The sequence below is a fragment of the Chelon labrosus genome (assembly GCF_963514085.1).
Source record: "Chelon labrosus genome assembly, chromosome: 9".
NCBI classification, from domain to species: Eukaryota; Metazoa; Chordata; class Actinopteri; order Mugiliformes; family Mugilidae; genus Chelon; species Chelon labrosus.
The window spans coordinates 11439887-11463062 of NC_140359.1; the positions used below are offsets into that span (position 1 = coordinate 11439887).

Consider the following 23176-nt stretch of genomic DNA (forward strand, 5'->3'; position numbering starts at 1 on the left):
TGGGTGTTGCCTACATTTGACAGAGTATGACATTGGCCTGGGTAATTATTTACCCTTGAGAACTTGATGAACTTTGATGTGAACTCTGTGTGAGTGATGTAAGAAATTCATAAAACATGCAAGTCAAAAGTTTTTATGCTTTTCACCTTGAGCACATAAACTATATAAAGTACTAGATTTCATATTTCTGTTAGGATTCATTCATTCTCTGTAACCGCTAGTCCTCTGGAAGGTCACAGTAGGGGATCATTGGTCTATCGCAGGGTTGGCACAGAGAGACAGACAACCATTCACGCTCACATGCACACCTACGGCCAATTTAGAATCAGCAGTTAACCTAACGAGCATGTCTTTGGACAGAGGGGGGAAGCCGGAGTACCTGGAGAGAAGTCATGTAATTCATAGTGTTGACCAGTAGATGGCAGAATTGCAACACTTTCAAATGTGTTTCTCTGCACTTGGGGAAAATGAGATGAGGAGAAAAAGTGGCACTGGTACCACACAGAAGTATCACCTATCTACTTTACTTCCATAGCATGCACAAAAATCAAACTGAAGCTCAAATTAAAAGATAATTATTAATGTGGAAAAACTAACTGCATAATAGGTTTATATAGACATGCAGCTAATGAAGCTTTCTAACTGTACTGCTAGTGCACAAGGGACCAAACTATGGGTATGAGTCCTTCCACATGGATGGCAAATCACCATATATAAAAACAAGATTAAAATCATCAAACTATTTAACACAATACTGGTGGAATGAGCGCTGCTTCTGTTCTGCTACTAATTTTAGTTTTTAAGGGGTACCAAAGATCTTTAGTGGAAATCTGGCACAGTGTTATGATTTGATAACCCCATAAAATATAGGAGCAGCGGGTTTAATGCCCCCATAAACTGGTAATTAAAACCACTCATCCAGAAAGTGCCCAGCACTGTGGGGGTGACAGGCGGCGACCTTCTGTGTGCTGCTCGTTGCACCACTAGATGTCACGGGCTCCTCAGAAAAGACTCTGCAACCAGTTATGGCCTTATAGAGAGCCTGGTGTTTGCTTCCCGGCTGGAAGTTTTCTTTTGTTTATCCACTGGCAGAAACACAATCCTGTGCTGTGCCTCAATCTCAGCACTCTGGTTCTCTGGCTACGCTGTTTTGTGATATTTCCGCTGGGTTTGGAGGACAACATGAGCCTAACCGAGAGGAATCATCGAACATCTCTCTTATCGTCTGTCACACTCAGTTCCACCAAAATCTGCGCTAAGGCATTATCTCAGCTCTGCTTTTGAGCCAAGCCTCTCTGCTTTCCACCTTTCCTTCCCAGTGTTCTCCTCTTTCTCAATACCCCACCTGGAATGGAGTCCAGATGTGGAGCAGGGAGAAGGAGAGATTGCTTGCCTAGCTATAAGGGGCGAGGGGGCTGTGGTGTGCATAGAGAGAAAATGTTGGAACGACATTAAAGTTTGTCTGGATGCCATTAAGTACAATTTGATGTAATGTGCAGTTTGGGACGTGACATTTAAAATGGAAACTGTGCTCTCCAGATGAGAGAGATTTAGGCCCCGTGGAGTTGGAGGGGGGTGTTGTACTTGAAGCCTTATTTAACAGCTTGGATAAACAGCCCTCTGTTTCAGTGCTGAGCAGGCGCCCATCTACTCCTCATGCTTTCTATCAATAATCACACCGGCTTTCTGAGCGCGCTCCAGCGTACAGTATCATATACAGGAATAACAAACCGGGGGTCTGCTGTGTGGGTCAGAGCACAGAGCACCATTATACTGCCAGGCTGCTTGCATGACTGAGGTGCCTGCAGTTTGGATATTTCAGAGAATACATGTCAAGCCCAATTGCATAAAATCCCTTTTCAAAAGCTTTCCTGGTTCACCTTCTCATATTCTGAAACACTCTCCAGATTTGAATCGCCACGGTCTCCATCCTCCCGGGCCTCTCGTATATCAAAAAGTATTTTTAAAACTGAAATCTGTTACTGTATTTTGGGAACTTTCCACACACGTAGCCAAAAATGTGAACAGGAGACCTTGAGGAAAGATTCTTTCAGGGGGATGGGAAATGTCTTTTTTTTGTTTTTTAAATATTTTTCTTTCAACAAAAGATTATAGAGTTTGGTATATGCTTTTTTTTTATTATTATTATTTTTTTGCCCTGCAGGAGCAAGATAAATCAAAGCATTTAGTTGTGCGAGCACCAACATTCAGTAGATTTGTTAGGTAATTAATTTTACTTACTCTGACAACATAAACAATGGTATGCAAAGAATAACACTCTCAATCTCACTCGACTGAATTGTTAATGTTCAGAAGGTTGGTTTGGCTTTTAGAACTGCAAAAACAAATCTGTATTTAGAGCCAGTTTTACTGCGCACTATAACTGCACTATAACCTACACTGAAGTACCTTGGTAATGGGCAACAGCAAACCTCTCAGAAGCAAAAATATCACAGAGTTCACCAACAGTACAACAGTTCAGACTCTGTACATTTTCAAGATCACACTTTCCAGCACTGTAACAATATAGAACTTACTGATGTGTATCTATAAAAAAGTCTTGCTTCCTCTCCTTCCTGCTGACTGAATGAAAAGTCTTTGATCTGGCAAAACACACAATACACCAGAGACTTTAAGCACTCATTCATAACTTGAGTTTGCTCTCTCGGCGCAGGCACACATTGAAATCAAGACCTTCCTGACTTCTACAACCTGCACGGTTGGCAGACGCTGATTCAAAATGAAAAGCAGCCAAACAACAGATATGTGGCATGGGAACCATACTGAAACGATATTTGATCAAATAAGCTCATTAACGTTCTCATTTATTGTTTAAATTATAAATACACACCACTATAAGTAATAATTTATGATCAGTTTACTTTGCAATACAAATGGAAATAAGCTGCATACAGAATAAGAAATTCAAATTATGTCGATTTGCATAGTTTATGTAACAAGCATTTGCTTTGTTTTCGTGCAGTGCTTCATTTAGACAATTTCCTGTCCTGCACTTTAAATAGCCTAAGAGACCCGGTGATACATTTTGATGAAGGTGTGTGAATTGAGTCCAGGTGGCCACATGTGAAACCTCCTCTCTGTCTGACTCACTCTGTCTGAGCCGGATGCGCTAGGACCGCGGGGACCAGAGCGCAGACGAAGACGGAATGGGCGCACTTGGGGTAGTAACTAAGTGAGTTTTGAGTGTGACAGAGGCAAGCAGGCAAAAACCGCTAGATTCTGGAAATTATACAGGAGTCTATGCAGACTAGGTCACGTCTCATCCGAGCTAAAGCTTATTTTTTTCCCCCTCTGCTTCAATTTTTAAAATTGCGCGTGAGAGCAAGGGGACATCCTGGACTGGAGAAAACACCGAGGAAAACTTTTAAAAGCAGGGAAGCATCTGACAAAAGTTAGCCACTATACTTTTTTCCCCCTTTACTTCTTCATATAACTGATACGGCGGCTCTGACAGTGACTGCTCAATCTCTTTTACTTTTGGATTAACTTTAAAAGGGCGAGAGAACGTCTATCTGGACACTCCCAAGTGTCCCAAAAGAGATGTAAACCTCTTAAGGTAATTAATACAAACAGTAACTTTTAAAGACAGAGTGCTGCGCGAGTTTGTAGCTGTTTGAGACGTTTGGATGGACACACATCAACTGGATTTATTAGCCGTTTGGACCAAAGCGAGTTGTGCGCCCGGGCAGCCATGACATAACGGGACACTTGGAAAATCAACGGTGCTGAATATTTTTGGAGTGACCGGGTGGTGCGTGTTCGTCGCTGAGTGCTGGACCTCCTACTTTACCATTCACCCCGGGCCTGAAATATAATTGTGCTACTTCTTGCCCTACTTACCATCCTTTGAAAGCTTCATGGTGGAGATATGGGATGACTGGAGGCGGGGGTGCAGCTGAGGTGAGATCCAGCCGAAGGACAATGTTTGCGCCCGGCGTTGGCATCCCTCTGCTGCCGGGGCGTCTGGTACTGATGCTGCTCCTCTTGTCCGCCTCCGAGCCGAGGCTCACCCAGGCTTGCCCCGGGCTGCTCGCCTCCACCAGCGGCTGCAGCTGCACAGACGAGCGCTCCAAGGCGCACGGCGTCCAGGCTGTGGGTAAAAGGGTCAGCTGCAGCAAGGAAGAGTTGACAGAACTTCCGGATCCCAGTTTGCTGCCCAACAGGACAGTCACACTGTGAGTTGGAATAATTTGAAATTGAGTCCATTGACTGTCCTATGGTGTTGCCCCGGGATTTTGATAGTAGCCTATAAACATATTTTGTGGAAAAAGTAATAACCAATCAATACATTTTGGATGACAACTTTATTTCCTAATTATATTTCAAATACAAGTGTGTTATGGGATAGTGAAAATCAGTTTTAATTGAGTAATGGAACTGCTTGTAAGAGTTCAGTGTTCAGTCTCAGGCCCACACACCCACGACCCCATGACCTTAGTTTTAACTGTATTGGGGACTTGCTGCAGTAATAAGGCTTGTTAGGTCAGAAGTTTACATCTTGATCTACTTTAACTCTGTAGTGGAAGGCTGAGCAGTTGCCTCTCTGTAAAGCATTAAGAGGATCGGCGAGGCCGGGCTGACTGCAGCCATCATCTGGTCCTGCCTCTCTGACACAACTCTGTCACTTTAAATTCCACTCAGCCAAGCGCTCCATGTTCAGCTCACACTTTCTCCCTCCGCCACCATCTCTTTGTGCACATGGTCCAGCTGACTTGGCTTCGGAAAACTTGAAAAAACAGAAACACATTCAGATTTATTTTATTTTTTTTATATATCAGACCCTTTGCTTTCTTGGTGGGTTGGTTCCTACTTTAAATGCTGCAACACCCTGTCTCACTGTCTCATTCTGGTCAGGAGAAAAAAAAAAAACATCTGGTGAGAGCTGGACAGCACTAATTCTAGCCCCGTTTACTGTGATATGTTTAATTATGAGGCAGATATTTGTGTGTTCTGTTTGGACCAAACTTGAAAGGGCCACAGCACTGGCCAAAACACACTGTTGCTCGTGATACATGGCCTTTTAATCTATTAGTGACACATTTTTGGGGTGGTGATTTTGTTCTGTCGTAATGCAGCACTTTCTTCAGAGCTGCTCAGACTTTCTGAAGACGCTGCACGTTCCCACAGTATGTTACAGACTCTGTACTCTGACACAGTGGGAGAACTGCAGGCTGTACATGGGCACAGTAAAAAAAAAAAAAAAAAAGAGAGAAAGAGAAAAAAAGAACATGTTCAACTGCCCCTCTGCAGCAAGCATATGAGGTAAAGCAAGGGGATTTATGCCCCGGGAGAGCTAAAGCCAGCCAGCAGTCCATTTATAGGGCCTTATGTTTCTTGGTTAATAAAGGAAGGATAAACATCTGGGGAACACATTGCTTAAAACCAGAGGGGAAAAAAAATGGCTTGGGTAGCAGTGGTCGAGGTGATTGAAGATAATCTTCTATCCACGCACCTACTAATTTTGGTCGGGTTGTTTTTGTGCAGATGTTTCGCATTCTGTGACACTTTTTATGAGCCTCCGCGCGAGGAACAAACAATTCCACTCGCCATTTTCTTTACCTTTCCCGGCTAACGAGTTTGTTTTCCTGAAGATTCGGCAAGTTCTTCAAGCGCCTGTGTTCCCATCGCTGCTCATGACATTAGCTCCAGATGTGGAATGTGAGGAGTTGTGTTGATATTCGTGTTATTCCTGACATTCCTCAGTCCTCTCAGAGACTGCAGACTGTATCCCAGGTGCAGCAGGGGAGCGTTCCCCGTGCCCTACGCCGCCCTGGTTCCTCCTCACGATCGGAGGGCCTGACAACCAGACCCGCTGCCTTCTCTCCTGGGGCAGCCTGGAAGAATCCTCTCCTCCATGCTGAGCAGGCAAAGGCTGGAGGACACAAGGCCCAAGGCTTCCGGGGCCGGCTGCTATGTGTAATGCACAACAGCTGGCCCCTGTGAACATTCCAGCTGAGGCCCCTCAGCTTCATGGGAAATCCCAACGGGGATTTGTTTATTAAAACTATTAGTTGGCTGTTTGTTGCTCCTGCCAGCCATAAAGGAGCAAACAGTCGCCCCAATATTGTCACCTTCTCCTTTGGCCTGTAAATGCTTCGGCTACACTGCTGCCTGTCAGATTACACAAATCGCCATTTCCACAAACTCGCACTCATCACTAGTTTATCAATGCATAATTCTGTTCGCAGCCTTCTGCCATGAGCTCCAGTCGTCTGTCCCACTTTCCCTCTTTTTCTTTATCTCCAGCTCCCCACTTCCCTCCCCATCCCACCCCCTCTGTCATGAGTTCATCCACATGCAGTAACTCTCAACCTAAATATTTAGTCGTCTTGGTAGGAAACTGCCATGTCCAAACTCCTTCCAGATGTGAGCCTGCGCAGGCTTGTGTTTTGGCCTAATTATGCACGGCTGCAAGGGAGCTGGATCACTTGGAGAGGAAGAGGAGCGGAAGGGCAGAGAGGGGAAAATAGATAAGAGTGTGAAACTGAAAAGTGCTGTTGTTGAGGGGGTAACTAGGAGTAAATAACGGAAGTGGAAAAGAGGCTGAAGTGAAGGAGAAAGTTGAACATGGGGAGCAGAAGAAGTGGGAACCAAGAGGGGAATGAAAAAAAAAAAAAAAAGAGTGCTGAGCAAGAATGAGGATGGAGGAGAAGCTTGGCAGGCGGTTCAGAGGGATGTGCCCCTGGAGACCAAAAACTCCCCAGCCCCTGACCAACAGATCTTCGACACTGGGGTGAGAGGGAGGAGGAGGAAGGGCTCTTCAGTGTAGCAGCATAGCTTCACTTCCAAAGCACTGCTCCATGTCTCTATTGTTATCGCTCCATTGAAGAGTGTGAATGAGAATCTTTTGTTATTTCGAAGTTTCATTTGAAAAATCTGCGCCTGGTCGTGTATATATATCATATGCATCCAGGCGACAGCTCAGAAACATGCAGAGAAATAACTTTCTCAGCGCTGCGTGGTGGCAGCTGTGTTTGTTTTAATGTTTTAATGGATAACAGACAAATGAAGGGAACGTACAGTACAGTGGCAGTTTATGTGCGAATGCGCTGGTGCTTCATTGCTTGTGGTTTCTCCCCAAGTCAATGCCGTGCTCCTCCCTCTGCGTATTTTGTTGTCATCGTTCTCGATGACGGATGGCTCTGGCTCAGTGGGTGCCAGGCTGAATGAGTGGGCTCAGATGCTCAGGGTGTGGGGTCATCCCGCCCAGCCTTGCCCTAATGCCCGGTCGCCCAAGACAGCTCCAGTTGCTCCCTGCGTGTTTGAGCTTAAGCCCAGTATGTCAGTGTTGCTGGATAGTAATGCAGTGGTAGATAAAAATATTCCAGCTAGGACAACAATATTTTTACCACGAAGGCTCATGGTCGTAAATGACCTGGAGTAACATATACATTTACAGTTTATTGCAGATGGGGAGGTCCTTCCTGAACCATGGCCTGGACCGAGTTTTAACTTGTTCTTTAACTTCTTAATGTGCTTGATACCACTTTTATAGGAAGCTACAGTTGGCAGAGTCTTTGCTTAGCATGAGGAAAAACTTAACATCTGCCTACAAGTGCCTGTAAACCTCCATAGTAAAAACATTCACTGCTTAATATCTACAAAAGCCTAAGTGTAACTTTGTTTTTCTACTTTTATATCTTTACGCCAAGCTATGCTTAAGCAGCTGCAAACAGTGATGGCATGTAACATTTAGCACATAAGCACATTTAGGCATGTCTCACCACTCTGCATCCATCTTGGTTACACCCACGGGCTCACAAGATCAGGTCCCAACCCGAAGGAATGGGGAGGGAGCCTAACTGCAGCTTCAGTAGTGACCGAGACTTTAAATAGTGCATGTATAGAGGCATTGGTCAAATATGAAAGGTTCACCATGTCACCAAGTCGCTGGTGACTCGGCTCCAAAATAAGGTTCACAAAGCCTTTTCCCTTAGATTTCACATCACTCATGCAGCTTCATTTATAGCTCTGTCCAGAGTGCCGTGGCGTGACCAACGTCCTCCCAGAGACCCAGAAACAAGGGACAAGCTAATTCTTGTCATAGATACAGTAAGCCAAGAAAACTTAAGTACACTTACACATACTGTTTCCAGTCTGTCTGTACCTGCTCTTACTGTTGAAACTGTGGTAAATCTCAGATGTGTGCTTGTGTCAGTGCAACAACACTACTGGATCGATATGTTTCTAGAATCATGTGTTTTATAAATCAGATTAACCCTGGTATTGAGAGGAGAGGCAGGATGTGTGACAAATAACCTCCAGCGTTGGTATTATGGACTTTTCCTATTGTTTACAATTGACAATTTTTTTAGATGTTTCACTCTTTATCGTAACAGGCCCACTCTGTGATATATTAATACAAATTGTTTAATTATCTTGAATAGCGATAGCCAACAGCTAGATTACTGCTGCTTCACCTCGCTAGAATTTTAATTATTTTTTATTTATTTATTTGCGTAGATTAAACAAGGGTTAATTATTTAGTCTTGGAGGTCATGGTAGGGAGATTTTGCTACCTGTAGACAAGTGGAACCCAAACCCATCCATTTGCCTCCAAATGGAGCTTTTGGGCTTGTGGTTACGACATGGGAAGTCGTGTACACAAAGTTCTTGGCGCTAAGTGGAAACATCAGGCTTGGGTTGAGAGAACACCACTGCTAGGCATCTGCTGGTGTCTGGAAGCTACAGTTTGTCAAGCCAGGTAACTCATGACCAGGTAACTTAATGTAGGAAATGCAAAGTCAGAATTAAAGTATGAGGCCGTTGGGAACACTTTTTCTCCGCTTTAACACAGGCCATTTCTGACAACATTAGCAAATTAACTTGTTAGGGCTGATCGATTAATTGAATTTCGATTTCGATTTTGGCTTCCCTCGATCATGAAAACAAGATAATCGTAATAAAACGATCATTCTGCTTCACGCCGTGTCTTGTGTGGTAAATGCAGCGAACCCTTCCATCTCCACCTGTGCACTCCGCTCCGCCCCCGCCCGAAAAAACAGTGTAGAAGAAGATTATAGAAGATCGGAAAGGCAGCCTTTGTCGGGAAGAAAGGTAAAGCGAATTCTGTGGTGTGGAAACACTTAGGTTTCGAGGAGTCTGACTCGGAACAAACAAATATATGTCACGCGACTATAGGTTAACGGAATCGTCCCGTACAAACAAAAGTACGCGTCCCATATTGAGCTGACACGGGACGCGCTTTGTCCCGTATTACCGTGAAAATCAAAAATAGTGTGTAAAATGTCAATTGATTTAATGAATAACAGGGCGCTTTATACGAGCATTTACGGTAAACTTACTCCCAGGCCGTCTCCTGCTCTGTGACCAATGAGCTGACAGCGGGAATCCTGCTGTCAGCTCATTGGTCGAGGTACTGTCGCTTGCGAATCTTGTATTAAGAATACATTGTTGAAAAAAAATCACCACGCTGGCCCTGACAAAGTCTGGGATAGTGTTTATTTTTTATATTTACATATTATTTAATTAATTTTATTAATATATTTTTCTCTTATTTATTTGTATTTTTCTTGTTTTTCAGTTCAAACTTAGCGTGTTAAAAGAAACACCAGAGTTAAAAGTTCAATAAATGCTTGTTCAGTGAATAATCGTCTTTAATAATCATGATTACAGTATAAATCAAAATAATCGTGATTATGATTTTTGCCATAATCAAGCAGTCCTATAACTTGTCAACTTCAACGTATCAACATTGAAGTCTTCAAAAACCAAACTAGTTGCTTCTTTGTTTCTAGTCCTTGTACTAAGCTAACCGACCCCTGGGTGGAGTTTAACAGATCGGAGTTAAATCTTTTTATGTCACTCTCACCCAGGAATCAGAAGGTGGAAATGAATCCTTCAGCACTTTTGATTAAATTACCTGAGAACAAAATGTTTTGAAGCATATACTGAGTCTCCAGTGTAGCTACACTTTATCTTCTCTTTCACAGGTTAGGGTTAAGGTTAGAAATGAAATCTTTCTCCAATAATACAACCAATTGGCTACTGGAACAGAGCCTCTGATGGAGAGGTCAGCCTTATGTTTAATCCCACATTCATCCAGTTTCTTTGTAATTGTATTTTTTGGCTCCGTTTAGTTCACCATCATCTAGCCTGTTATCGTTTATTGCGTCTTATGACTCCTCAGGTCCTTCAGAGCCCATTCACTTCAGCACTGTCATCGATTGGCTGCACTATGAATCCGTGTGCCTTTAATCACCATTACATCTTCTGAGTCACATTGTTTGTCTCTAACTTGTGGCTGTTGTGTGGGTGAGTACTAAAGGGCCAGCAGATGTGTTGCTGGTTTATGTTGGGTCCGTGAGTCAGTACGTGTTGAGACGGGAGTATGTCGTTGAAACGTCCCAAACCATCATCTTATCAGCAGGGAGAATTCCAATAGCAGGGAGAGCAGTGGACCCCAAGCATTCCTGCAGCGATAGGGTTTATTTATCTGGGGAAAGGTGTTGAGAGGAGGGGGAGCAAGCTCTCCTCCGCACATGTTAGGTGGGGCAGTGCTCAGCAATAAATCAAAAAAGCAAACAAAGGCCTGACACGGGATACTCGGAGCTTTATACTGCAGCTGCAGCACCTGCTAATGCCATGCAAGCCTTGGATTTTATTGTGCCCCCGCAGGTCAAGGTAATGTGACCAGAGTGGGACATCTCCCCACTGTGCGGTGCCGCGCTGTAGCTGCCGTGATGTCTGCATGATGAATGTGCATTTCACTTATCGCCTTGTTGAGTTTGTTGATTAAAAGGCTGCGATATTCCCAAACTTGGCAAAAACAGTGATGTGTTGTCACAGTAATCTCATACCTCAAGTGGCTTTTTGTTATTTTAGTTTTCCCTTTCCCGCCGCTCTCTTCTTATCTTACTCCAAAAACGCCTGACTTTGACTTTTCTTTGCCAGTGCTAACTTCCCTCTCCCCGTGTCTGACCACAGCGGCCCCCGAGGTTCCTGCTCTGGGTCGGCAACACATGGATACTGTTGGAGATAATGGGTGTCTATAGTGGGAATGCCTGTGGCTTGTGTGTGCTTTAGTGTTTCTGATATGCTTTCTCTTGAAAAGTAATCCACAGCAATAGTACATCATCTTCTGGATTTCAAAAACTCAGTTATGTTATGCGCTTAATTTACATTTTAATTACTCTCGAGTCAAATTAATTTACTAGATTTATTCACCTGCGTATGTATGACTATGAATACTACAACTGTGTTATTAGAGGTATGGGGGGTAAAGCTGTACAAAAACAACTTCATTACCATGTCAATAATGGTTTTGAAACAGCTTCCTATAAAACATACAAACTTTTCAGGGCTTTGAGAAAGCCAGTCATGGATCATAGAGCAAGTATTGAGAGCCAAAATCATGACACGACATCCAGATTAGCCTGCATTTCACAACTTCCATGACTAATGCAATATCAAATTCAGCTCTTCTTTAACAGCTGATGCTGAAAGCATGAACAACCCTGCAGAATTATTATTATTATTATTTGTTTTTTTAAGTCAGTGTAAAAAAAACTACCACAAAAAAGACAAAAACATAAAAACTTACCAGTGGACCAATGCAGACATTGATGTCATTGTTATGTGTGCCATTTTTTCAACTTAGGTTAGATATGTGTTATTTAAACTAAAAAAATACTGAGCACACAATGCTATGAGAGAAACACAACCACAGAACATACTGTTGAGAATCCAGAGCTTCTTACCTTCATAACAGGTCAGAACAGAAAGTTTGCATTCAGTTTGACATTTTGGAAAACATGTTTTATTTGCACTGCAAGAGAAGATGAGAAGTTTTGACGGCTTAGCGCAGCATGAAGACTGTAAGCAACAACGCATCAGTTGATTTGTGTATGTGGACGCACATTTCCCATTTCTTCTCGTAATACTGAGCACAACTTACATAAAGTGGCAGGTTGAAAGACTAACATCTACCAGAAGAGGCTGGAGAGGTGTTGTTGGCTCTAGTCAGATGTGGAAATTTAATCCAAGAGACTTGGACCGGATTCCCATTTTTACACTTAGTGCCAATCTTGTCTCATTTTTATGTTCCTCTTTCGTCTTCCTTTTCATTTGGGCAACAGAAACGCTTAGGATAAGATCATGGTTTGTGTTCAAATGGACCCTCTGCCTGGCTTTGGCAGGAACAGTAACGGCAATTGAATTGCATTACGGTACTCTCACATTCGTGCTCTGCTTCAAACAAATCACTTTAATAACATTTTATGGCTATTTCACAAACTCTCCTGATACTGTGCTGGGAACAGCCACCCTGGCAGTGTCCACAAGTACAGTAACTCCTTATGAAAGCATACTCATACGAGGTACAACATATTAATATGTAAAAACTAGAAGCTCTTTACCTTCAAACAAAGACATACTTGTAAATGTACTCGTAAAAACATAAAAACAAGCATCAGCTCATCTACATAATTACTCTACCATCACTCCAATCTATTGTGTTGTTGCGCTATTACGCAGAACCACAAGATATTAAAAATCTGTCTCTACAATTCTTTTATCCATCGCTCCTTCTGTAAGCATACAGCTCCAGTCAGTTGTGAAATAAAGCAATAACGGTTTATTAAAATCTGTGCTGATGGACCAAACCACTGTTTAAAGATACCGTGCACTTGTGAGTGCGCATTCCTTCAGCTCGAATCAAATCATTCTTTGGAAAGCATGTCGGCTTACCATGTTTTTATAAAACATTCCTGGTGATTGTTTAATAAATTGTGGTAAATTCTGGTGTTGAAACCAGTTGACATGCAGTAAATATGACTGAGGCAATGACCACCGATCGCGATTCTAAAAGCGCCGCGGCCACACAGCGAGGAGGAGAAAAAAAAGAGCACTACAAAACAAAAGTGCAACCTTCTCCCAGATGCCTGTAAAGACACTGAGTATCTGGGGGCACGGAGGATTTTGGCCAACCCTTTGTAAAAGTAGCCCGATTTCCCAGCCGTCTCTGCTCAGAAGCAGAAAACAGAGGCTGGTTATGAGACCGAACAATGAGACAATGTTAGCCAGGCATCCACCACATTCCACTCTCTGTCTCAAACGGCTAAATTCACTAAATTGCCTCATTAAAAGCGTAAAAACACTTTAGACAGTGATTAAATCGGCTATTGTGTTCATTCTCTGCAGCCATAAACTTTCCAATTTGGTTTGTCTCTGACTCTAAATATTGGCATGATTTATTGCAGCTTTACAGTAAAGCGCTTGTGTTTTAGCTTGTGTCCGCTGACGGTTAATATTCCTAGTAGCTACTTGTTTATGTCTTCAAAGTTCACTGCTTGTTCAGCCTTCATAAATTGTGTATAGAAACACACTTCATGGACAGTTCCTGTTAGCAAAGCTCGATGAATTGTCTAATATGACCTTCCTCTCCGAAGTGTGTATTGTTAGCCTGCTTGCCTGTGCACACACGCACATATGGGAAGGGCGTGCATGGCCACAGCTCTCAAAATAGGCTGCAGTACTCCCCTCTCTAATTAGAGACATTTCAAAAACCCAGATTTTAATTTTAGACTAGTTGCTTTTGGGCCACTTAAGCACACACATGCACACATCGAGTTAAACATACATACTTTCCATATAAATAAATCTGATAGGTCAAACACTTGTGCATCTAAATCTGCACACACACACACACACACACACACACACACACAGAGCCACAAACCACAAAGCCGAACTCCCTGGCCCAGCCTGCTAACCCAAGCACAATGCAGTATACTCTATAATAAGTGGTTGCACATATCAGATGCAGGAGCTCGGTCTCCATACTGAGCCCCGAGGCAAAAACGTATGATAATAAAACCGAGCAATGCAAGAGTCTTGACATACTATAAATCATCTAACTCATATATTTTGTCACATAGACGGATGACAAGAATCTGTTCCACTCCTTCATGTGGCTCCTTCCGCCCTCCTCCCCCCGTTTGATGACTGAATTACTCAATCAGGGCTTGCAAAATGATTTCATGAAAAATATTTTGCATGCAATTACACGGATGCTCCTTTCCATGACAGGCGGTAAATGGGACTTGTAACTTGGCAGCGTTCCCCGGTAGCTGCGACAAGCCCTCTGGTGGGTCAGGCACAATGGGCACATTCACATCTTGACATGCATTTGCTGCTAAAGTGCCTGTTGTGCTCAAGGGCATTTAGTCTCTCAGCTACATTCAGTGCCGTGACTCTCTGAGGACAGGCTCAGGGTGCGAGGGGGGAGGGATGGGCGGCTCGTGGGACCGCTAGCTTAGGTGGCTCTCTGTCCCTTTACAACGAAAGGGTTAAGCTATTTGGATGGACCCATGCGCTGAATAGTGAGCCCAGTCTGGAGGCCTCTTATAAAGTACTTATTGTAACAAAAATGACACAACCACCTCCCAGTCTGAGAGATCTCTCTGCTTCTGCTCTCTTTTATTCCTCCTCTTTCCACCTTCCCTTTCTTGTCTCTGCAAGAGTGTCCATTAGCAGGAAGGACTTTGAGAGACTGATGCAGGTTTTTTCGAAGCACGACTCGAACTCCAACTGCCAGCAATCGAGTTACTGTAAACGTCATTGAGCTGGATGCTTGTCATACTATTACACATAAAAGAATTTTCTCAAGATAAAAGCGACAGACAGCACAGACGTAAATTTCAAAAACAAACAAGCAAAAAAAAAAAACATCTTCATTATACTGGGGTTGGCTGCCTGCATGGTCTTCACAGTTTTATTTTTATGTTTCACAGCCTGCTCACACACATTTACTGTCCCAAAACTATAAGCCCACTAAGAAAGCCACACTTAGTTTCGCCAAACCTCAGACGTCGGGGGACATAATTAAACATTTTATTCAAAACATGTTATCTTCCATCTATGTGAAAATCACTTCTGACAAATACAAAAATACCACAGAAATAAGTACAAAAAAGAAAAATACTGCTGCTTCAGACTCGTATACAAATTTCCTCAGTGCTATGTGCTTTTTTCACAGACAAACAAAAGGAAAAGCTGAGGTATAAATTAACAATTGTTTGTTAGCTGCTTCAGTTTCAGGCTTTGGGCCTTGTGCATGCTAGAGTGTAGCTCTTGGCGACGTTATTAATGCAAATCAGTGACGCATGTATACACACACATTGTGACATATCACAACTCAGAAATAACAACCAGGAATTAAGGTTTGCACCAACTATTTCTGTAAATTAATCCCCACAGACAGGAACCCGAACACATCAAATGGTCACTTTGTGTTTCCGTGTGTTACTGTCTGCCACTGAAACCTTCTCAAGATGTGTACAGTCGTTCCCTTATGGCACAGGTATGATCCTATTAGCTATCAGCTGAAATGTGACTCTGTGACTGAGGCCTGTGAGGTTAAACTGTAACGCACTGGAGGTCTGCAATGGCGTTTGATCCATTAGACCTGGCATTTGGGTCGAGGAGGTGGCGTTGGAAAAACTGGTAACAGCCAAATGAAGTAATACAGCTTTTAATCCGTCCTTTGGTTTAACCACAATATTTTGTTGATCCACTCCGTCTGCCCACATTACTCTGAGTGATATGTGTGTGATGTGTATATGAAGAGAAATACTGCCATGTTCACTTAGTTCTCCTCCGTGAACTGCCTATATCCCTGAAATGAAACGCCGGCAAGGAAAAATCACTCAAATGGAAAGCAAAACAGGGGAAAATGCATTAAAAAAACCTGTTTTTTTTTTTGGTGTGTATAATGTTCCCAGCTGTAAGACACACTTAGTAAAGTGCTCCCACAATGCTGTGCCCTTAGCGTAAAAGTGGATAATGGCGTTGCTTTCAGCAGAGTTTCGGTTTCCTCCAGGCTAAATTCTTATTACTTTTTATTTATATGAACTTGAGCACCGCTGTGACACAGACCAGCATGTGCATTATCAAATCAGCATGCTAATTAAAGCAGGCTTAATTCAATAATGACGCTCTGAGACTCTCATTTAAAATCACTCTCATTATCTGGCTCCCATTGGTCTCTGATTCAGGACTGGATTTATGCCACGTTACCAATCTCTCTCAAGGGTTCTTGTCTTTCAGCTCGCGTGTGGTCCTTGAGGGTAAGAGACCAATCCAAAGTTAAATGATGTTTACACAGCGGCCCATTGGGTTGTTTTAACTCTTTATTACGCTTAACCTGTGCCCCTCTATCTCTTTTGGCCTCGGAGTTAGATCAGTGCCCGGGGTGAGGTAGGAGGTCAAGCATCTAATCAGCTTCTACATCATTTCATCGCTGATCACGCTGCAGCGGCTCGAGGTGTTTTGCTGGTGATGCTGCAGGAATGCCTCAGAACGACAGAAAACATTACTATTGTTCAAAGAGTAAGACATAGGTAATGAGCGCAGGCAGCTTAGCCTGCAGATGAATTCTTATTAAAAATAAATCCCTCCTTGAAACCTGTTTTCTGCCTGTGGTTTCTGCAGAGGCCTGCAGCCACACAGAACTCACTGTCTGAGTCCAGCGTGCTTAAATATTTAGAGGGCAACAGCAGCCAATTGAATTCAGCGCTTTTTGCTCAAGTGCGCCTCACTGATGTCCCGGACCAAATGCCAAACCAGGCTGGAGCATTTCCTGTGTGGGTTTACAAATTTTTCAACGTTTTAAGTGTGTGTAGCAGGGAGTGAAAGGATATTATCACCAAACTCTCAGCGGTGAGTAACAGCATACAGAGCATCCTGTTGTGTCCGGATTTATGGCATTCCAACTGCGGTTAGGAGAGGAGATAGAAGGATGTGTTTTCCAGCCCTGTCCATCAGCGCCAGGTTGTCATTTGGAAAGCTCGGGAGACTCTGGTTAGCTCCTCCCTGCGCTGGTGCTGTATGCCACACAGCAGGCCTTCCCAGCTCCACCACAGAGACGGTTCCACAGCAAACTGATTGGTTGACAACGGCCTAAAATCAAAAGCAGCTGCAGGAACATTTTGACAGGCCGTTACAGTTTACAGTACACACAGGTGCACACACCCACACACACACCCACACCCACACCAGGCCTGGGGCAGTTGTTACATTGAGACATCCACCCAGCTACGAGTCAGGGGAAGAGCGGAAGTAAATCAGCGAGCAAATACGATTTGCGACATGCTGTCATGCCCCTGTGTGGCCCTCAAAGGCTTTGCGGGTTTAGGAAGCAAATTGAGCAAACCAACAAAGTGAGTGGCATGGTGCAGGGAGGAGCTGCTGCGGTTTACTAGACAACACTCTTTGTATGTTTTTTACGTTTCACACTCCATCATGCAGCAAGTAAAACCCTGAGCTTATGTCTAGTACGACAAGTGCTTCGGATAATCAAAAGATTAAATCATCCCATATTTTTATTCAGAAATTAAAAAGCACGGAGCCAATTTTAATATACAAATTATTTTTTAAATTTTGCCAAATTTAGCTATTTGGGGACGTGGTTGCTCATTATTAGCATCTTGTGCAAATACAGCTTAATGTTCCTTGAGTACAGGAGGACTTTCTCCTATAAGATGGTGGCAGCTTTCTGGAGGTTTTGGTGAAAGAATGTTGTAATAAAAGCTGAATTTAATTTCCAAAGAAAACACTAACACTTGAAGGCAGGTGGTTGTTTATACAGTATGTGTTGCACTCTACAACCAACAAGAGAACTGTGCAGAAGGGAAGCCGGTGCCTGTGCTTCTGTTTGACCTGGCTCTTTTCATCTGACCTCCTGCTTTTTGATCTCCATGTAAACGAAATTATATGAAATGGCTGAACAAGATCTTGGAGACTGACATGTGGCCCTGTTTTTTTTTTTTTTTTGTTTTTTTTCCAGAGATGAGATGAATTCAATTAGCCCATCAGATTACTCAGAGGCCTTTGTGGTTTGAAAGGGTTAAGTGAATGAGGGATGGTAAATGCAGCTCTGATATACCACCCGTAGTCTGGACTGAGTTAGCGCACTGTCATGCCATGTACCGTACAACTTACAGCTCTCGAAAGCAGATTAACTCCGCTATCTGATCAGTCAAGATGTTGAGCAGGAAGAAGACACTTGTAGAAGACAAGTAGAAAAACAGTCCCGAGCAGACATTAGGCCTCCTAGTAGCTTAGCCGCTATGACTAAGAAGCTACTCATCTTCTTTGCTTATAAAACTCTGTTAACCTTTGTATGCTTCCTGTGATGAAGCGATGCCTTTTCATATGCCTCAGCTGTCACCTGCCTTGGGACACTGCTCCGTCTGTCTGATGGCTGTCCAGGAAGTGCTCTCTCTACAACCCCTGACCTCTGTAACCGGGTTCTGAATAAACAGCTAATTGGCTGGGTTTCCTGTTTAGCCTGATGGGAACGCTGACTATTTCTGTCTGTTTACAGAGTTCTGCCTCTCTCGCTTTCTCAGAGTTGTACTCCCCGTATTGTTTATGAAAGAACAATGTCCTTCACTACCACTGTGCTCCAAACATCAGGCTTTGGGGACTCTTCAGTAGTGTCCAGTCTCTGCAACTCCCCCGCATTCCTGGAAATCTGCCTTTTGTTGTCTGGAAGAGGAATTCATTTAGCTCATTTTATAGTTTCTGTTTATTTATGAAAGTCAGCTTTTAAGTCCTGGTCAACCATCTTGAGGTATTGTGGGTTAAAATGAGTATTATTGTGACTGCAAGACACATAAAAATGCTATTTATTTCCAGGTGCACTTGAACACAACACACACATCTGTACAGGCTCGTAGAATGAATATGCGTAAGTCATGCTGTAAATATATGAAAGAGAATGTGTTATCCTTAAAGGTTTGCAGACATGCACACATATGGGATCGGAGCTAACCAAAAACAAACATGTGCACGATCGTCTGACTAATCGTTTTCTGCATAATAAGCTTAGTCAAAGAGGAACTATCTGTATCTAAACTATCTGTGTTGAATTAAATGGCTTGTTTTTTTTGCCAGATGTGACTTTCTCCTCTCCTATCTGTATTGAATTATTCAGGCAGTTCCGGATCTTCTGTAGCTTTCATCTTGGGCCTGCATCCATTTATAGGAGAGATTCAGTGCCCAAAGTCGAGCGAGAGACCTCAAGGCCCAGGAGTCACAGGTTCAAATTCAGGCTATACCACGAGAGGAGTGCTCTCGACTAACATCCACTCTCAAATGTCTTGACTTAATAACTATGATTTATTTCAGCCGTTCAGTGCGGATTTGTGAACATGACATGTTTTTATTTTTTTCCAAAGCTAGAAATAATGCTCTCATCTGGGATGACGTTGGTTTTCTGGGACTACAACTTTGGAAATTTTTGGGAGAGCAGTTCTATTGATAGCATGTTTTCACGGCACAGCTTAAAATAAACAGTGATTTTGGTCTTAAATGTTGAGCAAACTAGTCATAGAGGCCTCACTTTTACTATTACAGTCATTATCGGTGGAGCAATTCTAGTGTCTCGATTGCAGCCCAGTTTAAAAATGCATTTCTCTGGTTTCTAATTTGTAGGAAGATACTGGCTGAGGTGTCCAGGATAAATGGAGCAGAAGATGATTTGCTTTCCATATTGGCTTTGCTCTTGTCATTTTCTTTTTTGCCTAATCGTCCTAATATTGTGGCTGTCAGTGAAGTCACTCAAGTGAAGACGTGAGTCAGGCCAGTTTATCCCACTACACCAAGATTGGACGATTAAATCTGGTCATTAACTGAGCGGGAAGGCGCAGAGCTGAAGGCAGTGTTTTTATTGATGTGGCAGGAAACAGGGGGGCTGACTGCTGCTGCTGAATCTGTAAATCTCTCAGACTGTTCACAGTCAGCTCCCTCCTTTAAAGGCGCGCACACAGCTTCACTCTCTCGATTAAGAACACGCTTAATGTCGCAAACAGCCCATTAAAAGCCATGTGGTAGGGGCGAGGATGATGTGAAACTGAAGGGTGTGTTAATGATGGCAGGCTGTCGCCATAGCAGGGCCTCTGCTGTACCCTGAGTTCTTGCTGAGCAGACGTGGGCTGGTCAGTGGATCCACAGGGCCAGACACAGTAATTGTATAAACACTAAAATCTGTCTCCTGAAAATTAGGAGTTTGCATTAGGACACATTGGTCTTGGTTAAATATTGACGAGTCAGCACTGACTTGTTGCATTCTGTATTGACCTTAAGTAAAACTTCAGTCATGTTTGAATCTTTAGAATCTGAACCAAAGACACAGCTTTTCACAGTGTACACAGATGTGATATGGATCCTGTTCTCTGGTGTCGTGTTTTCTTTTTTCTTTTTTTTTTTGGCTTTGTGTGCCCATCTTCCACGCAGATGTCCTATTAAACTTTTGTGCATTGTGCAAACATCAAACTTGTTTAACTGGAAGCTATTGTAGTGAATGTAATCAAGATTGGCAGCATATTTGTTTTCAAAGTTTCCCCACCTACCAGTACCTGGTGTGATCTTTTTGACATTTAATGTGACTTACTAAATAAATGCATCACCTGTTCTTGGTCTTTCAGAGAATGACCTTTCTTAGTAGTTTTGTTTCCTCCGAAAAGAAGCTAATTGCATTTTGTGAGATAGTAGAATAGGTCATTATAAACATCCACAAGACTGCAAACATATCTGCTAATACCCAATGGTCTCTAATTAGAAATTATGGGTCCATTGAGGCTGGGAATTCTAACAGGCTCACGGTTGTAGCTTCAGTGCATTATATAGAAAATAAGATTGTACAATATCTCTGCAGTGAGCTCAGGATATTGTCCCTAGAACGGAGCTTCTTATTTTAAAGACTCCCTTAAAGCTCTATATCCTAGCTGCCTTTGACAACGGCCAGTCTCTCAGAGCCGTAGCGGTTACTGTAATTATTTAGTATTTCTCTGTCAGACAAAATGATCTCAGACTCACTTCCCACTGGTCTGATAACAGCCCAATAGTCCAAATGATTTGCCGGCAGGGGAAGGGCTAATTAACCTGGTCTGTTTGAAGTGGAATGATCCTTTTGATGTAAAAATGTATGCGAAATTATTATCAAGATTACAGCCTCTCTCCTAATCTTGATGTTCTGTTCTGTCTTCTTAACATTCATTGGAAACATCTAATGTCTCTGGTCAGGCTAATCTCTCATGTGACCAGAGCTCCAGGTGGACACTTTGGCTTTCATGTCCGATTAAAACTGAACTCTACCTTGATGATCAAGATAGTTATTTTGCATATTTTAGTTTCTGTTGCAAATTTCTAATGATGCTTTTCTTTTTCTTTCTTTCTTTTTTTTTACAGGTTACTGAGCCACAACAAAATCCGAGCTCTGAGAAATGGATCCTTCTTTGGACTTTATGCTTTGGAGAAGCTGTGAGTGTCCTGCTTCTTATCGTGTTTTATTAAGATTGCGCCTCTGCAGATGCTCCAATGTCATGTTTATTGCTCAGATTAGATTTATGTGTTGCGTCCTCGTGTGTGTTGCTTTTGGCTTGCATCTGGCCCAGGCCTTGCAGAGACATACAGACAGGCTATCAGTGAGATCTGAACAGATCTGTGGAGATCAGAGCAGCGCTGTGCGCTTCCATCCAATCATGGGCTTCTCTCCAGCAGGGAGGACGATACACTCAGACTGCCTATCACAGAGTTATGTTGAAAACTTCACATAATTACACTTCAGTCCTTCATTATCAGGTAAGCCCCACTCCACAAGACAAGATAAGGGAGATCTCTGGCAGGAGGTGTGTGTTGGCAGCTTCGCCTGTGGCTTGCAGACAGTCTGGCCCTCCTTAGTAGCATCTTAATCTCTCTGAATGGGGTGTGAGACAAGTGATACATGAGGTAATTTCTTGGGAGTTATGACAGGATGCACAGCACTTGTGTTGACAAACAGGAAAGGAAACATGGAGGAAACTGCTATTGGCTCATGTTCAGCCACAGGCTACTGCCTCTGTCTCTGTGTATGTTCTGATGTGAGGCTCACAGCCAGCATGTTTCCCACCAAACACATTTTTCTTCCAAGGTGTGCTGTTTCACCAGCATCCCAGTAAAAATTTATGGCAACAACACACGTAGTGAAGCTTCAGTCAGGATGCTGTAGTCTGGCAGACGCTCTTGTTTTGCTAGAAGGAGAAAGGGTGGGTATGTAAGAGGTAAGGGATATTAGTTCCACATGCCACTCGGGGCTGCCACCCATGAAGATAACGAGCTTCTCAAAAATGTTGAAAGAAAGAAAAATATGGCAATTTGCTGCAGTTGTTAGGTTGTTAGTACCTACCTACTGGAGATCACACCAGACGTGCCAGTCGAGACCAAAAGCCAAATTTGCTGAAATTGCTGTTTTTTTATGTCTGGTGTGAGAACACCATAGTTGAATGGTTTCAAGGCCAAGCTGTCAGTTCTTACCTCAACAGTCTGGCACCAAGGACTCTGATAAAACTGTTGACAGGAAGAGACAACAACAAGATCCCGGGGGCTAATGCTGCTTGGATAATAGCTGGTATAAAAGGAAAGCTAAAGAAGATCTGCAGCTTGAAGTGTTTGATGTAAAATGAGCCGATGTTGCTTGTTTTTGAAAGGAGACAAGGCTCCCTGTAGCGCTGTAGGGTCGGTGGGTCGGGTAACCTGAGCTTATCCACTAACCGCCGCCTGTACCTGGAACAGTGATTAAACTAGCAGGGGGCAACAGGGTGGAGCTTTCCTGGAGGCTTAACAAAAAGCTGGGACTTGGGAGAAAGACACAGAACAGACAGACTAACACATACACACACACACTTGCATAGGCTCCACAGTGGGAGATGTAAGTGTCTGGTTTAAGGAGAGGACATAACGTAAATCACGCAGGCCTCATTTCACTGCTCTGACTCAAACTCTGCTGGCTCTTTGACACATGGCGGTAGAGGTTTACTCAGTCATTCTGACGTCTCCAACCTTTAATTGAGCCATGAACGGCTTATAATTACATCTGAGCTCATGGGAAAAATGCCGTGATAAATGCCACATTGAAATTCACCGTTGCAGTGATGGGAGGGTTTGAAGGGATGCATTGAGATGTGAGCCTACAGGAGAGGTCTGGTTGTGAGTTTTTGTCTCTACATACTGTGAGATTTCAGTCGCGTTTTGCCTCTTCAGCCCGGGGCTCTTCTTGTCTCCTCATTGTTTCCAGCGTGTCGTCTACATGTGCTTGTCATTTGCAGCAGTAGTGAACAGTTACTCATATTATGTGGTCAGTGCTGTAATCAAA

The 23176-nt window shown here is 43.2% G+C and overlaps 1 protein-coding gene across 1 annotated transcript in view; it reads left to right on the top strand.

Moving 5' to 3' along the window:
- Positions 1 to 3259: 3259 nt before the first annotated feature.
- The window catches only part of adgra2 (adhesion G protein-coupled receptor A2), a 36176-nt gene continuing 16259 nt past the window's right edge, over positions 3260 to 23176 (top strand). Inside the window, exons 1-2 of the mRNA XM_084550689.1 lie at positions 3260 to 4196; positions 21235 to 21306. Coding sequence (XP_084406815.1) covers positions 3895 to 4196; positions 21235 to 21306 — 374 coding nt within the window. The 5' untranslated portion in view covers positions 3260 to 3894. The remainder of the gene's footprint in view (positions 4197 to 21234; positions 21307 to 23176) is intronic.